General features: G+C 38.3%; 1 protein-coding gene across 1 annotated transcript; it reads right to left on the bottom strand.

The window, feature by feature from the left end:
- Nucleotides 1–125: 125 nt before the first annotated feature.
- Nucleotides 126–17,463, bottom strand: LOC127628729 (citrate synthase, mitochondrial-like). The gene is made up of 11 exons (XM_052105567.1): nucleotides 17,305–17,463; nucleotides 9,970–10,014; nucleotides 9,661–9,768; nucleotides 7,762–7,827; nucleotides 7,435–7,566; nucleotides 6,727–6,915; nucleotides 5,481–5,680; nucleotides 5,118–5,247; nucleotides 3,622–3,723; nucleotides 3,312–3,521; nucleotides 126–2,097 (listed from the first exon to the last, which is right to left on the bottom strand). Exons 1-11 carry the CDS (start codon nucleotides 17,353–17,355, stop codon nucleotides 1,927–1,929), a joined length of 1,404 nt encoding a protein of 467 aa, XP_051961527.1. The 5' UTR covers nucleotides 17,356–17,463; the 3' UTR covers nucleotides 126–1,926.
- Nucleotides 17,464–18,421: the final 958 nt, after the last annotated feature.

Raw genomic sequence — 18,421 nt, 5'->3', positions numbered from 1 at the left:
GACCCATAATGCATTAACATGATGCAGATGTAGTTGTTGGAATAGGACCAAATTCTGATTAATATCGGACTATTCTAAAGCATGTAAAACGTCACAGAGTGAAACATGAAGAAAAAGGCTCAAAGTTTTGTTAAAAACATTTATTGGCTTTCCTTTTTTGTCAAGTTTTCCCATTTTTTTGTTTGCCTAAGCTTCTCTTCCCAAATCAATCCAGATACATTTATACACCATTTTATTGTTCCCCTCCCATTTCCCCTGGTGGATCAGACTTCCAACCAATCATCTCCATAATTCACATTCCTCAATTTAAATTAACCCGACATGACAAGAATCACGCATGAACACCATGAAGGAATGGAAAAACTGGATAAATGTTCTCACTATAAATGGAACAGGATTACAAGGATGTGGTGATTTAAGGAGAAGTGCTGTTGTTAGTTAATGGAGTGCTTATGAACCGACAAAAGATGCGGGATTATCTCCCTTCCCCACAAGTCAGTGTTTAACTCGAGAGCAACCATAAAATGAAACAGGACCTGTGCGTGCCAAACCGGAGCAGATCATACAATTTATTGTGATATATATATTTCTTGTAAATAAAGAGTTTGATGAATGAGTTATAGACATTATGTTATAGTGAGTGGTTCATTGACTAATTGGGCTGGTAAGACATCAGTGTTTTGATATGATTGCTTTAAGTGGTTCATACATTCAAGCTATATTAACAGAAATAAATAAAACCTGAAATCATGTATACCTACACAAAATGACTGGTTTCCTCTTTTATATGTTTACACAAGACATGTTCTTCTAAACACAGGGAAAAAAGGACAGAAAATCATAACAGCTAGAAAAACACAGAAAATTCAACAGGACCTCGAAAATATAGAGTTCTAGCTGCTTGAAATGTTCTGTTTTGACTGTCTCAACATTATGTCCACTGAAGTAATAAGGGGAAAAGGACATTCGTATAATTGAAAGAATTGGTTATTTCAAATAAAGATGTGTGGCCAAAACAAGTGCATTCAAACAACATGCAGGAAAAAGATGAAGATGATTGGCTGAAGTTAGAGAGCAATACAGAGTTGACTTAAAGGGGCAGTACCCTTTTAAACAAATATACAACTTTCCCAAGTTGAACTGAACTCACAGAATCAATTCTATTGAGAGAGGACCTTTTACGCCACTGTGGAGTGCTCGTGCAAGGAGAAACACGTTTATGTTAGCTAGAGGGACGCCTAGTCAAATTGCACAGAATTATCTGACCGGCTCAGGGCTTCGTCAATTCATTTCCGTGTACAAAACAGAGGCTCCAGTGAACATCTGACTCCAGGAAAGTAAAATGAAATACTTAAACTGAAGTAGTTGGTATGACAGCTAAGGATAAAGTACTCTTGTTTATTTGCATACTAAGTGAAGCACTTAAGTCTTCTGCACTAGTATACACTAGTGTCTTTATCAGTTTAAATAGAAAAGGGTGATTTCTTGCTGCATACTTGGACAATAACAGAGATTCCTTCGTCAAACCACCCGCTAAACCTGTAGCTGCATCATTCAAGCTTGTTCACTGCACACGGAACAATGAATTGTACGGTCTGAAGAAGAAAAAAAAAAGAAAACAGTGAGAAATACATTTATGTGGGAAAACTGGGGAGGAGGATTGATAAGCGACCACAAGCAGTGACTGGGTAATGTGACGAAACGAGAGTTACAAATATTCTCGAGTGTAAGAATCGTGATGTGTGAAGTATTATGAATGCAAATGGGACGTATCATCTTGACATTATTAATAACAAAGGCCCTTTTTTAGAGGAAATTTAAAAGTGTACTGTCTCTTGGAATCCCTTAGCCCAGGGGCTTGTTTCTAATATAGTTTAAATCTCCTCCCCTTCCTGTTCTCACTCCGCTGGCATGGTCTCTCCCTCTCTAGCCCGATTTGGTCCCAACCAGGGTCATGAGTCCGTCCGTGCTCATGGACTTGGGACGTTCAAGAGGGAAGCCGAGCGCTCTGCTCCACACCAGCTGGGCCAGAACACCCAGGGCCCGGGACACGCCGAACAACACGGTGTAATAGTTCATCTCAGTCATGCCATAGTACTACAAATCAAAGGAGTGAAGATATGAGTCATGTTTGACATACAAGAAAACAGATAAAAAATGGTCAAGCAGAAAACATAAGATTAAAGACAACATGAAACAGCATTCACAATAAATTTAACGATGATGCAATGCATTTCAGAATATATACATATCCAACAAGATTTAATTGGATTGTGTAATAAAAGGTTATGATATTACTGGTTATTATTTTTCCCAACCCACATCAGCAAAATAACAAATGTCGTTTCAGAGATGACGTAATTTAGAATTTGATAAAACGAATGATAATTTGATGCAAATTAAGACCAGAAACTAGAGGTAGAAGATATATCAGTTTTACCAATTAATCTGTGCTGATAGTTCCAAAATACATAAACTATCGACATCAATTCATTGGTAGAACTGTTATATCGATCTACCTATAGTTTCTAGCAATTTGATATTTGCCGATTTATTTTAATAATTCTTCATCAGTACACCTCATCTGGTGAAATATATCTACAAAACTCTTCATCTGTTGATTATATAGGCTATAAAAAGCTTAATTTGGCAAAAACTTAATGCAATGTAATGGGGCCAAGTGTCTGTCATTTCAAAATAAGAGTCCCCAGTGAATTTAGGCCTCGTTTATAGTTAAAAGGTAAACTTTGATTATATCATCTACAAATGAGAGGAAAACACCATGATATTTTAGAAATATATTGTATGGTATATCGGATCCCATTTAGTTTTTTGATTATTCACAGCTCATTGTAGCCATTACCGATTTTTAAAAACAATTAACATTGTATATGAGCTCGTTTTAATCAGGTGCTACTTACATCTGCTGCAAGTAGCACAATTCGCAATTTTCATGAAGTAATCAGCAGAAACATGACAAAAATTGCTATTATAACTATTATACAGATGTGTTTTTGTTGAGTTTTCACTTAATACCTCATGACGCGCATACAGAATTTGGCAAACAGTAAATAATCCTGATTAAAACGAGCCGTTAAGTCAAACAATAAAATTGTATCACCCACAATGTTTTGTGAATTAGTGGATATAAAACAAGCACAAAAACATTCTGTAAAAACATTGGCGTAAATTCCACTATCAGAGAGATTGTTTTGAATTTTCGGCCGCCGATATATTTCATGTACCTCTATTATCAGTTTTCTATATCAGCACTCAATACATCTCTTATTGTTTGGTTTCTGGTCTCTTACCTGCAACAGGACTCCACTGTGAGCATCTACATTGGGCCATGGGTTTTTGGCCTTGCCCTGCTCCAGGAGCACATTGGGTACGATCTTGTACAGTTGAGCCACCAGCTTGAACATGGGGTCATTAGGAAGGTGCTTAAGGGCAAACTCGCGTTGACAGGTGTAGCGGGGATCTGTCTTCCTCAGCACAGCATGGCCATAGCCAGGCACCACCTGAGTGATAATGTAAGGGAGAGAAGAGTCAGGTAAATGGCTTTTGGAGTCAGTCCACTCAAGTTGCTGTTTCTTTAAGCTAGAGTGCAATGACACTCACTCTGCCTGATTTAAGTGTGTTCCAGATGTAATCTCTCATTTTCTCATCCGACACCTCTCCACCGAGCTCCTTCTGCAGGGCTGTCAGCCACACCAGCACCTCCTACAGGACAGAGGAGGAAATACATTAATGAAATGCATTCTTTTAAAAGGTGCAAAATGTAAACATTTCCATGTAATATTTCGGTCTTTTTTTTGCCAATGTGTGAACGGCTTGTAACGCAACTTAAATTAGCCCTTCCCGGACCTCCTAGGTTGCCTATTAATGCCTCTAGACTGATTTTCATGCGAAGGGAGCGGGTCGCTTTTGCCGGGAAAATCCAAAGGATGTGATCTTTATGCGCACTCTCGAGAGCCGTAATAGTTTCTCTTCTACTATTCAACAGAGACAACAAACTGCAACACTAGGTAACGTTATCTTAGAGATGGAATCCAGCAAAGGTGCGGCTCCCAGCACAACACCGACTCCTACACAAACTCAGAGCAAGCCAAAAAAAAATGTTTATCTACTGAATCCCGTTTGGCCGAGCATGAACGTGATCAAGCGAAAACTAGAGTGCACATCGGCAGGGCATTTGATTCCTGGAAGGACCTTGGTTCGGTTTTGGGGATCAAAACAGACCTGTCCAATAAGAAGAACGGCAATTCATGGTAAGCTTACATAACTGCAAAGCATGTGAATTGCTATAAGGATTGATCTGTGTAATTTTAGATAACTTTATCTTCCCTGCACAGTAACTGTCATAATCAATGTTAATCTGCAATTATTCAGTAAGGTAAACTACAATACTACATGAAATGAATGCTAGACAATGTTCAAGATAATGCAAAAAGACCCATTCATTAGTGTAACGCAACATGAACATTTATACAATCTATTATTATTAAACAATAGTGCATCAATATATCAAAATGACAGTTGTGATGGAATCATATCAATACTGAATTGTGTCAACATATTTATAATGCACTGTCTATTTTATAAACAGCTACTGTCATCATCCACCAAATTTAGCTAACAGCTATTGACAAAGCTGGCTAGCTAGCACACCTACATAGGCTATCATATAAATGCAGTCAATGTATCATGCAAAGAAAAGTTATTACTTCAAACAACAGTCTTGCATAGTCAGACCTATATCCATACTTTGTTTTAGCCCTGTTCCAGCACTGGAGAGTCCAATATAATATGCAGTGTCAAAGCTTGTAGTAAAACAATCATAACAGTGTAATTTTAATTATGCTACCTCATCTGTCAGCATGATATCGGTGAAGCACGTTGCCTCTTTGTACATTCCGAGTGTGTGAACAAGAGAGAGCAGGAACAACTGGCTGCAGTTCACATAATGGCCACAAGTGTCATTAATAACAAGGGTTTCTGAATCTCACATACTGAACCTTTAAAATGACAGATAATTGCACACATGTCCTATGCAATAACATCAGTACAGCTACAGGTGGGTCTACACCAGTGAATTGCATTTCAGAGGCTCAAACCTGATTGGCCAGTCCGTGCAGGGGTCCGGCCAGGCCGTTCATAGCAGCACTGAAGGAGAGGTAGGGGTCGGACAGAGCACTGCCTACCAAATGACTTGTGTGTGCGCTGACGTTTCCACCCTCATGGTCACTGGAAGGGGACAGAAACACACACCAAGGTTATATATATACATACATACATACATACATACACTTTCAAAAATCAAATAACACCATGACTATGCCAGTAGAGGGCAGAATGGATTAAAGGTGAAGTGGTTATTTTCTGTGCCATTAGTAGCACCAAATGGAATTAATAATGAACCATTTACAGTGGTAACAACAGTGGAGGAATAGTTTATGATGAGTCACCGAGATCATTACCTGTGGATGGTGAGGTAGAGCCTCATGAGTTCTGTGAACTGTGACTCGCTGTAGCCCAGCATGTTGGTGAAGTTGTGTGACCAGTCCAGGTTGGAGTCGATGGCGCCAATGCTGCTGCCCTCACGGTACAGGTTACGGTAAATCTTGGCCGCCACACAGGGGAGTTTGGCAATCAAGTCCATGGAGTCCTCATACACAAACTACAAAGAATGATAGCATTAATTCTGGCAAATGAACAATTAAAGAAAGAACTAAAGCAGCTTTAGATAGCAGCTAAATATTGTTTTCGGCAAGAACGGTCAACTATCCACAAGTCATTTAGTCTTAATAACTCTTAGAATTATATTTTGCAATATTTAAAGGTGAAGTGTGTAATTTGTTCAAGGTTTAAATACTATCTAATATCCTAGCTTAATCTCCTGATCACAATCAATAATCTCAATCACTTTGCTAAGTGTATTTTTAATTTCCCTTTTTAATTTGAAACTAGTAGCCTCTAATAAACATGACAAAAATAACTATAGAAAGTCTAGAGGGACATTCTATAGGGACTTTATCAGATCGTTTACGTTTCTAAGAGTGTTGGCTATTCACGGTTTTTGAGACGTTACAGAAATTGCAGCTGATTTTCTGTAAAGCTGCTTTGGACCAAAGTATATTGGGGGAAGCCCAACTATAAAACTTTACAAATTAGGGCTGCAACAACTAATCGATTATTATCGATAATGGAAATCATCGATCATTCGATTAACTAATTTAATTATCGATTATTTGGATATATGGCACGAGCACGGAGATGCTCAGTCAGTGACGTCACCTTACAGCCCGGTGGAAAAGGGTATGATGAAACTCATTTGGAAAAAAATAAAACAGACCAGCTGAAGTGGGAAAAATATGACCCAAGTTGTCCAGCGCACGAGAGCACTTTAAAAAAAGACTTCAATGAAGATCATAATAAGCATATAGTTTAATGTGGAGTGGCTGCTGCATCAGGTGATATGTCAAACTTAATGAGGTTACTTGCCAGGTGTAGTTTTGTTGGTGTTTCTCCCAAAGACAAACTCTACTGTGATCAGCGCTGTGAAAACCCATTTGAAAGGAGTCTGTTTTTTAAATTCCGTTTGGTGATACAGGCGGAGAAAGCGCAGAAGCAACACTTCACCTTTAAAGTTTCTTATATATAGAAATAATTCCAATAAATGCATGTATATAGACTGTGTGGCCATGTCCACAATGGCCGACTCACCTCCCAGTACTTGGCCTTGTTCACTCCCTCAGAGTAGGCCCGAGCAAAACTGCTCTCACTGTTTAGAGCCGTGATGGCGGCACTGAACTGAGACATGGGGTGTAGATTGGTGGGGAAATTATCCAGCATGGTGACCACGTGGGAGGGAAGAGCCGCGCGCTTGGCCCACTCTTTTGACAACCAACTCACCTGAGGACAAGCACAAAAATTAAGACATAATACTTCAGCTTGGATATTGAGAGGTTGATTCAATTTGCACAATCTGATACACAATCTTCATTATGATTTATGCCATGTCTAAATTCTTTGTTAATTCAATTATAATTTTTTTATATAGATGTCATCAATGCGTCGCCCCATGTCCATTTAGGTAAGGCCACAAACAATGTCAGAGCAGTCTGGTCCAACTGATATAGAAGACTACATCTATATGACAAGTACTATAAATCAGCATGCATGCTTAGATAAAACATACCATTTATTTTAATTTTGTAATTTGGTCAATTTTAGTATAGAGAGGACAGTGAAAAAAACAGAGGCAAAAGAATGGGATCAGAAATGTTACGAGCTGGATTCGAACTCGTGTTTCCAAAATGAGCACCAAAGATCAATGTGTCAGAGTATAACTGCTAAGCCAATCTGCACTTTTGCACAGTGAATTTCTTTGAGGGGTAGGACTGCAGTGGACAGGACTGAATTCCTCCTCACCTGCTCGTCAGTAGGAACCTGTCCTGTGATCAGAAGCCAGAACAGACCCTCAGGCAGCGGCTCTTCTCCACCAGGTGCCTTGGGCAACAGCTGCTGACACTCTGGAATGCTGTAACCACGGAAACGGATGCCCTAAGGATGCAGTCAATAAACACGGGCATTACAGTGTGTGTATTTGAAATGGTAAACATTCCGAATTTTAGACTTAATCTCTAGGATTTAGCGGTTAGTAGGATTACTATTGGTGTAATGTGTATTTATATGATGTACTGTGGTGCAAGTTTGTATACACATAATTAACTGTGTGTGTGTGTGATGTGTACGCACCTCATCGGGGTCGAGCACAGATGTCTCGTACACCAAACCCTTCATGCCTCTCATTCCTCCATAAACCTGTTAAACACAAAAAAACAGCACTCAAACATTACTGAGATTCCTGCCCTCCACCTCAGTTCTCTGGCCTAATGTGTCATATATATATATGATGAGTAATGACACACACAACTGGCATATTAGGGCATTTTCACACTTGGCTCATTAGGAGCATCCGTTTCAGACCTGGTGCATTTTCTCCCTTAGTTCGGTTAATTTAGGCATAAAAGAACACTGCAATCGCAATTGGATATGCACCAAAACAATTGGTCCGAGACCCCGATTCAAAATGTAACCCTGGAGCAGTTTGTTTGTGGTGAGAATGCAATCCGACCCAATGGACCAAACAATATCACTATAAAAACCACGAGCTTACCTGATGGATCTGCGGAGAAAAAAATCTATAGGTCAGCAAGTCATTGTAATTCATAATCATAACGTGGATATAACTTGGCGACTATATAATTGTACATTTAAAAGAGGAATTATTTAATGATTCCTGAGGTAATTTTAGTATGAGCGCTTCTATTTTCTGGATAGCATCAGAACAGACGTTAGCAACTTTTTGACATAAAAATCATCTTGACGTGGCTTCATTATTTCTCCTGTTTGTAAATGTGAATGTGTGTGCATGTGAGAGATAGAGCTCTGTGACCGTGAAAACAGGACATTTTCAATGCAGAAATAATGCAAAATCAAATAATGACAGATAAGGCCGTCATGATTATTACATTTGGCTGACGACTAATTGTCTGTTTAAGGGCTGTGTTGATTAACTGTCTCATTAAGGGCTTTTACGATTAATAGTCATAAAAATTGTAATTTTATTTGTCAAGCTTTTTTTCCTGCATGTTTGATTCATACACCTTAAGTAATTTTTACATATTTATCTACAAATATATAAAACAAATAATAAAATAGAGAAACTAAATTGTCCTTTTAAGGCTTTAAAAACGTATGAATAACACGGAAATAAGTATCAAAATACTTCTAAATAATTACAATATTTCTATCTTTTTGGTCAACTGTAGTTTTGGTCAATTATAAATTTACACTTGTCTTTTGAACTCATATTTTTATATTATATATATATATATATATATATATAAATTTTTGTATTATATTATGCAACAGTAAAATATTTCTTTCCTAATTTCAACAATTTCACACATTATTTTAATGCTCCGATTAATCCCATGATACCTTATTAGTCATGAAGCAAATCTGAGATTTTGTTTAATCATTTTATCACTCCACAGAAATCACCTCTGTCACTGCCATTAACATTGCATGTATGAACCAGGAGCATTTGTCATTACACAATCGTTTAAAATGAAAACAGAGTGCCCTGCATTCACTATCAAAGTTTATACTTCATTTATATTTTCGCTGGAGTTTGGCACGAGCCTCTACTGACAGTGCGCGCATCAGAGCGCTTCACGTGCTCTTCAGAACAGGAGCAGGTTGACCTCTGCGGTCCGGCTCAGTTATGCTTTAATGAGGAGTACAGCCGAAATATACAAAGGTGATGTCATTTATACAGTATATAACTGGTAGTTTAAAATTTCCTTATTTGGGAACCAGCATCCTTCTGATTACCAGTTATGTGCTTTAGCCCACTACGCCACCACCACTCCGATGAATCCGTATCCAATACCTTCTACTATTAACAGATTCTCAAGAGGTTTCTGACTTCTGTTTATAGCTTGCACTGTTAATATCTTGCATTATTTTTATCAAGTCTTATTTTCATCAACAGTATGCTTTAATAAAATAGTTTCATTATCGTCAAAACCCTTAGTCTACGGACGTTTTCGACAGTGATTTCGTTGACGAGATTAGCACTGCTCTCACCATGTCCACAGTGATCTGACCGATTGAGGTCTTGCCATGCTGCTGTCTGAAGTTCTTGATTCTGCTCTGTTCTTTGGGGATGAGGTCTGACAGGACATCTTTCAAATTCTGTAAAAAGGCCAAAGACACAAAAGGTCAGGGCTCTGAACATCATCAGTGGAACTTGAATAAACAGATATATACTTTAATTGTGCTTTTCAAGTTTAGAAAAGCCAAGGCTATGATCTATTCTCTAGTGTAATTAAAGTCTAAAGTCTCTGATTGGCTGTGATCAATGGTCCAGGAGACTGAAAAGATCCAGATACGTACCGTGGAAGCACTGGCATGTCTGGCGGCCACAACGACGGATGCATTCTGGAAGAGAAATAAAACAATGACTTTGATGAAAGATGCTGTGCAGAGGACATAAATCTTTTCTATATTTATTATTAAAATATCTAGGGCTGGCAAACAGACAAAAGCAATGTTTCGCTTCAGAGGACTTGCTGACAGCTGCAAGGCAGGTGACTTTAGCTGCTCTTGCACAATACAAAATGTGTCAGTTGCCAAGATAACGCTTTCTTTGGATTCAAATTACATGGCATTTGGAACCGACACTAGGCAGGAGGACCACTTCTGTTAATCAGCAAACACCAATAATCTCAAAACAGTCACAAATTTCATTTGATTAATCTGTACTACATAAAACCACTTACTCCAAATCTTTGGAGTTTACGGTTACATATGCAAGCTTGCTTGCATATGTAAATGTTTGGTTGGGGCAGATTTTGATTTGTGCCTTTATTCCCGCCTCTGTTGGAGCCATAGATTGCGATTTTCCTCCATTTTTTGATGCCCTTTGCGCACTTGATTTGCCACAATGATCGACAAACAGCAAGGTCTTCTCAGCAAGGTTGATGTTACACCACTTCAGTGTGGTCTTCAGCTGATCTTTAAACCTCTTTAGTCCTCTTTTTGGGAGATGAACATCAGGCATACGTATAGCATGTCCAAGCCATCTAAGCTAGTGCCGATATATTCAATTCTGCATTGTAAGACACACAGATCATACAGCTAATTCCATTACAAAATGCCTTGAAGAAGAGTTACAAGTTTATTCCAGATAGCCAGAAAATTTCCTCCGTCAAGATACATCCCTCATCTATCTATATAGCTCTCTGGATTAAGAGCCATCTGATTGACACACCGCAGGAGAGGAGATAAACTGCCACTGCATAATGATTCAAGAGCATGGAAGTAAAGCTGGGGCAGATTGGCAATGGTAACTCCCTGCAGGGGTGTTTAAGGTTGTAGAGTATCTTAAACGGATAGTTCACCCTAAAATGAAAATTCTGTCATTATTTACTCACCAACTCATGTTGTTCCAAACCTGTATGACTGCCTATCTTGAGTGATGATGTTAAGCAGTAGATTAGACCACACATTTTCATTGCATTTTTTTTTCCCCATACAATCAAATTGAATGGTGACTAAGGCAGTGAGTAAATGATGACAGAACGTTCCCTTTAATCGACTTCACACATGCCTTCTTTCTGATCCAAAACAACCTGTTGAATTGAATACAAAGCTCTTTAAATCGCAATCATGCCAATCGCACAAGATATATAGGTTGTTTTTGTGAATGAGACAGAAGTTGCACTACACACCCTGGCTGGTCTTCACATGAGGAAATGTCTGAGATTGAACTGAACTATGTAGGGCATGACCTCAAAAGTTTGCACCATCTTGAACCAGAGCCAACACGTCCTGCAACGTGGGCCTCCTGACTGGACTGTAGGTCAATGCTCTGAAAAGAGACACCAGCACACTCCCCATAGCTGAACGTGAAAAGGGCCAGAAATAAAGACCAGCCAGACAAACCTTTAACAATATACAGTAGGTATTCACGCAGCCAAAGGACAGACAATAAAGAAAAAAATTTAAAATTATAAAATCCAATCAGGCTTAAAGTTAATTTACAGAGTTCAACTTTATTGTTGCTGATGAGTAAATGCTAGTCGCTGCCCTTCCTCCATGTCCGTGACTGTGTAATCTTTGATAAAGTTGAGGCTACAGACAGCTGTGAGCTTGAAACTAGCATGAGCATAGACGAGAATGATTACATAACAGGCCTCGGTATTAGCTACATACCTTCAGACCGGTCAACTGTGTCACACTTCACGCATCCTAGAGGCCGTTTGTACTGTACTGCAAATCTTTACTATAAAACGATCTGTAAAAAGTTGAAATGATGTGTTGCAGTGTCTAAAAAGTACCACTATAATCAAGTACATCTTTGCACAAATCATTTAAGCACTTCCCATGATGGCACACGTACATTACCCCAAAAGTCTATTTAATGTTTGTCTTTTTTAGATTGCTTACTCATGTGCAAAACGTCCAAGACGTTTCCTGCAGTAATGATGCATGTTTTTCAGACAATGTCAATTTGAAAGTAAATTCAACCTTTAAAACCGGTCACGAAACACCTGTGTTCTGCTTTATTCATTGCACTGCAACTGTTTCAGCCCAAGAATGTAAATCATCAGTGCTTAGCACACATCCAAAAGTCAAATTCTCATTTTAACATTCCAATGTGCATTTTATCATAAATTCAATGAATTTGAAATGTTATTTTGACAACCTTAGTACCTACTGTTTTCAGTAGAGGGCAGTAAGCAAAACTTCAGCTGTATAGGCAACGCGCAGCTAAACAGACAACAAAACCACACACAGACTGGCTTGACACTAGCAACAGCATAGGATGTGAAAATTTCTTCATGTAATTAATCTGTTTTAATGACTGACAGCCCTTACCACAATGCTAAGTTATGGTTGGTTACCAGTTCTTTGCCAAGTAGGGCTCCAACATAAGGATTATTTTGATAATTGATTAATCTAATGATTATTAGAACGACTATTCAGCAATTATTGCAACGATTAATCATTACCTCAACCAATTATTAAGCTTGTGCCCTGACTTAAAAGGTTTTATTAAAAAGGCTAACGAACAATGAAGACAAAATCATCTTTTAAAAATACCTCTACATGACATTTACAGAATTAAAAGTAAAAACATACTTTAAGTTTAAATCATTTAAGAAATTCACAGCAACAAATCCTATTGTTATCCATTTAATATTGTCTAAAAATCCTTAAAACAAGATACAATTACTTGAAAAGCAACATTTAAGATATTTATACTTGCTTTAAGAGAATGTGTCTTAAATAAAAGTGTATTTTGTATGTGTATTTTTTCACTTGTTCATACTTCTGCGAGTGCCGTAAATGTACTTTTATTCAAGATCTATTCTCGAAGGCTACGTTCAGACTGCAGGCAAATCAGATTTTTTCTCAAATCAGATCTTTTCAGGCAGACTGTCCGCACTATTAATTGAAAGTGACCAAATCAGATTTGCGCATTCAGACATAACCAACCTATCTGCATGGGTTGCTTTGGTAACGACGTAGGCGTACCCACGTGACAATGCTTTCAAAACAGATGCGGGAAAAATTGAGGTGCATCATCTCACTCTACAAATAAGCACCCTGTCCAGTCATGGAGGAGACTGGTAAATATTGTGAGGTTTTGTGCTGCAGTCACCGTTTTTTGACATCATCGTTGTGTGTCGCATTAAGAGTGATGCAAAAGACCATTTGAAATCCGAATTGAGCTGCCAGAGAGTCCGGACTGAGACGCATCCATCAATCGCATTTCAAACCACCTCCCGATGTGGTTTGAATCAGATTTCATGTGGTTTTTTGATGTCCAGACTATCAAAAACTCATCTGGATACGCTGCTTCTCGGGTGATTGCATCTTTTTAAAGGATAGATATTTAGATATTTTATAATATTTGTATTTTTAATATTACATTCACCATTCTCAGACAACAATTTGTTCTTCTGCAGTATAGCTCCGAAAGTAAATGTACATTGTTTTAAAGGAGTTTTAGATATTTATATTGGAAAACAAGCCAAAACAAAAACATATTTTGTTGCAGTGTATAATGGGACGAAGACTTCCACTGTCACCTTTCTGTTCACTTCAATCCATCTTTTAACTCACAAAAAAAACTCTCTCTTATTAATAAAGCTGCGTATTGCCAAGTTTCTTCATAATAATAAATTCACAGTGACACATTTTATGATACAATAAGTCATGAGCCATCATGTTACAATCTAGCTGCATTAAGTGCATACTCGAGGGATGAGCGTCCCCGTGACAGAGTGTGCATCAGCCGGGTGCAGTTTCATTCTTTCAACTCATAGATGAGGCACTGACCGCACAGAGAAATGCCAGTTTCGGAGTTTGTAGTTATTTATATGACTTGTTTCCATATTATTTGAACTTTATTAAAGCTATAACACATTAAATATAACTGCATTAAAGATGTAACTCTAGGGGGTTTCAATCAAAGAGCTCTGGCTCCGCTTATTCCACAATGAGAGCGCTTCTGAATTAACTTATTTTGTATTTTTGTATTATAATTCCCTCATACTTGGCGATCTACATCATCTGAAACTGTTTGGAAAGTTTAGAGTTCCTCTGGACTGTGAACTGCGTAATTCTTCCTCTCCTCAGTCAAGCGCAAACTGCAGTGCTGCTCTAGCGTGTCATTAGAGTTTAATGTGATCTCATTTTACGTTAAATGACATCAAACGACTATTCGACACAATTTTTGTTGCCAATTTTTTTTTTATTGTCAATAATGTAGACTAATCATTTCAGCCCTATTGTCAAGTAGTTGCTAGGGTACTGCCATGTGGTTGCTATTATGATATAAATTATATCTAGCAGGCCCAAATCAAAAGAGCCACCCCAAGCCTGATATTATTGTAATCACTAAAGTACAGTGTTACCATCTTCCCAGCAAAAATTAAAAGTCTAATTACTTAGAAAAGTAATAGCCCATCTCTCTTCAACAAGTTACACGATTTGAGCCATCATCAATGTGTGCAACAAACTTTACAGGGCGAGTAATGTGGCAAATTGTAATTATTTTGTTCAAATCCCTAATGCCAAGTATGAGCAATTTCACCACTAATATTATTATAAAAATCTCAAGAACTATTCCAAATGTGCCCAGTCATGAAACAGCACAGTAACAAGCCCTTTAATTTGCAGCTACAATGTATTCTATATAACCATGACCTTGACAACAGCAAAGAAATGCACCTGTCATTCAGCCTGCATCTAATGGCCACTGGTCCCAGTACACAGGCAAGCGTGCAATCTTACACCTCTCTATAACATTTGAATTATTTCTGTAACCTATTCATTATAACAATATGCAAAGCAGAAACAAGAGTTGTGTGTTTTAGCAGGGGTCAATAGAAATGGCCTATAGATGGATACCTGGGCCAACTCTAGCCATGGCATGTGAGAAAAAGGATTCTTTGTGTTGTGATATGCATTGAGAAAAATGCATATCAGAATGATGAATAATGCTCTGATGACTTCTTAAGCTTCTCTGTGCTTTGTTTAAAGAGAATGTTATCTTGTGTTTCAATTCTTTGTAAAGGAGATGGCTGCATTGAATACTTTGTCAAAATTACTATATTGTTGACCTTGCATAAATCCATTCAACCAGATTGCACAGAAATGTGCCATCACATCATCAGCTTTAGAATAAAATAGAGTGGAATACAATATAAAGAATTTGTAACCTATAAAAATGTTGCTGTGTTGCCATCCATATTTAGTTCCAAGCAAATCTCCCTTTCCTCCTCTACAATGCCGATTAAATCTAAAAATAAATACCAACTTAGTGCATAGTGAAGATATTTCACTTATAGCACAAGAAGACACATAAAGACATTTACTTATAGCACACATGAAGTGCTTTTACCTTGGGTTGCATCCGAAAACGTAGTCAGCTGACTTGCTACCTTACTGCCTAATCAGTTAATGGCTTAACTGGCAGGTGTTTTGAATGAATGGAACTCAAGGAAACTGGTCTCCAAACAGTTTGAAAAGCACCTTATTTTCATTGCATCTCCATATACAGCCTCTGGAGGAAACATTTTCCTGATTTTGGACACAGCCTTGAAGTTGCACTCACACGCTTGTGCGGAGCCAGCGCGAGCAGCAATCTCTCGAGAGTTTAAACGGCCTGGAACGGAGTGACCATCATGATTTGTGAATCAGAGGATATTACATGATTGCTCAATGGGAAAATGCTGGATTTTCGTGAGTGACATCTTTTTAAATGAGATATCTGCAAACAATATATAATATAATTTTTTATTAATATTTGCCTTTAATTATTAAAAAAAAAAAAAGTTACAGGGAGCTGTTGAGGAGAGACTGTTGGAAAATGAGCATCCCCCAGGATGCTGGATCTGCTCAAGTTTTGGGAGGTTTGTTTATTACATCTGTTTAAACGAGATATGTACATATTTACAGACGGAATATGATACAAGTTTTACGGATATTTGCTTTTTTCTCATTAACCAAGACAGTTAGAAGTTAAAGGGAACCGTTGAGGAGAGAGGAGAATGAAACAGGCACGCACTTTAACATTATGAATTCAAATGCGGTCTATTTCTCTCTATGGTGTACAAGGGTCATGCATCGGTGTGAATAGAGCATTAACCCAGGATGACATATGCACAGTAACATACATTACTATAAAGTCATTCAGACAGAGTGGCAACAGCTTTATCTCTGTAGCAACAAATCTGATGACGGTGTAGTCTTATGATTTGGAATAATGGGTAAAGTGCAGTTTAATGTAGGTCAAGGGTGCCCTTAGGTCATTCTTAATAAATCTGTAGTCTTTTCCCATACCCAAGATTTGGTCAATCATCTTCCAGGAAACAACTGATCATAAGCAAGCTGTCAATAGCCCAATTATGGAGTATTTATCATGTATGCTGTTCAAATTAGTTGCAAGATGTCTGAATTTGGGGACTTTTACACAGCAAACTCATGAGGCTGAACATTGTATAAATTAATTATAATCCTGAAGGTTTAATTCAGTTACATAGAACAAAAGATAAACTTATCTTTCAAACAACGGCTGACCTTTTGCAGAAGAGGTGGAGAACACTTATGTTAAACTGGTTATCCAGCCTTTTGTTAACAACTACAGACTGGGAAATGTTTAGAGCCCTGTGAATGGAAGGTAACTACACAGCTGGATTTTAGCTAATAACCTAATCTTAAAACAGTATTATTAAATAACTAAGAACAACCCAGCTAGCCAAATATAACTTTGAAGTATCTTTACCACCGAACAGCTCAATAACATACCTTCCTCAAGTTAAAACTAAAGCTCACTGCCTGTGTAAAAATCTTTGTATGCTGCCTACGTATACCAAAGCCCTTGGAACTTTCGACAGTATTTTCCCGCAACATATGCGTGTTCGGTAGTTCCATTCGAATGTTCGTGTAATGTCCATTAATGCTGTCCAGCTAGTCAACTCACTAGAATTTGAGATACAGCCGTTGACTTAGAGCATCCAGTTACAAGGGCAAGACGCATGAAAACAACGTTTCACATACCCAAATGTCCCAAAACTGCAATTAAAGTCTAACGGGTTTACTTTTATTTAAAGTGTCCGATTCGCTGCCAGTCACTTAAATTGGCATTTGTTAAGCTAAGATAACCGGTTAGCAGCTTGTGTCTCCTTTACGCCAGTTAAAATGAAACTTTCCTACCTTTGAACTGAGGAACCTTGGGGCTAGTCTTGCGATAGAGAGGAAGGACATGATTCCTGTACGTGTGTATAAATATTAGAAGTGGTTCTTTATCGACCCCTGCTTGAAGGTGCCCCTCTCGTTGCCGAGCTCGCAGTGAAGGTTGAAAAAGGGACTCGGGCCCGATGTAGGCGCGGCTTGGATCACGCGGGGCCTGGTGAGGACGGCACAGTGTCTCGCAATTTGATTGGTTGAAAATATGCATGGTGTTGTTTAATTGGTACGGCTGCACATCGCGTTTTGAGACCATTGGCGTAAAGACAGCAAGCGCATACATTATTTGGACGTAGACTGTTTGGCTGTAGGAGTTCTTTAAACTGCCTGTATGAAAACTGTAGGGCTGTTTATTGTCATATAATGTCAGCTGGTTTCTCGCCAAGTAAGAGTTCGTCTGTATAGACCAAGTACACCGCTTTTAAAAGGTCATGAATCACAAAAATAATTTTGTTTTACATGTTACCATATATGTATGTGTTACACATGATGGAGGATACAGTAAATGTACATCATTTTTTTATTTTTTGCGCTATTTATGTCTTCCGGGTTTAAAATGAACATCGAGTGACACGCGATGTGACGTTGCCCTGTACTATAGTGCTTCGTCGCGTCATCAGTGTCTCATAAATATTAATGAGATTGCGTGGCCTTATCTTATGAACACGGGTTGTCCCATGATTATTCATTAAACCACGTAACCATCGCTTTAAACTCTCAAGAGACTCGTTTTCAGTTTGACAGAGTTGATGGTACCGACGCGAGTCAGCCTGAGTGTTGACAGAGGGACAGGGTAGTCTTTCGATCATTGCCAAAACATTTTAAATGTTAATGCAGCACACATTTATTACCACGAGTGTTTTGAGAGACGCGGTGAGATGGAGTGTCTCTGACGGACTCATTTGAGACATGGTTTACATTGACTGTCCCAGTCCCAGACACACAATCCCTGTGTGTCCGTCCCTCCTTCCATCCTTTTAAGCACTTATATTTGTGAATCGACGTCTTGGAATAAGTCTCAAAAGTTATTTAAGTGTAAAAAAACATGAACATTTTTAATACAGAGTTCATATGGCATTAAGTA

This window comes from Xyrauchen texanus, chromosome 35 (assembly GCF_025860055.1).
Source record: "Xyrauchen texanus isolate HMW12.3.18 chromosome 35, RBS_HiC_50CHRs, whole genome shotgun sequence".
Lineage (NCBI taxonomy): Eukaryota > Metazoa > Chordata > Actinopteri > Cypriniformes > Catostomidae > Xyrauchen > Xyrauchen texanus.
Note: the sequence above shows the minus strand (reverse complement) of the source record. Positions and strands in the feature narration are given on the sequence as shown.

Excerpts from the sequence above, each read along its gene's own strand:
- LOC127628729 (XM_052105567.1), bottom strand. The coding sequence starts at position 17,355 with ATGTCCTTCCTCTCTATCGCAAGACTAGCCCCAAGGTTCCTCAGTTCA. Across the intron at positions 7,567-7,761 it reads CTGTGCTCGACCCCGATGAG|GGCATCCGTTTCCGTGGTTA; the intron begins GTGCGTACACAT and ends CTGCATCCTTAG. Across the intron at positions 5,681-6,726 it reads ACAAGGCCAAGTACTGGGAG|TTTGTGTATGAGGACTCCAT; the intron begins GTGAGTCGGCCA and ends CATTCTTTGTAG.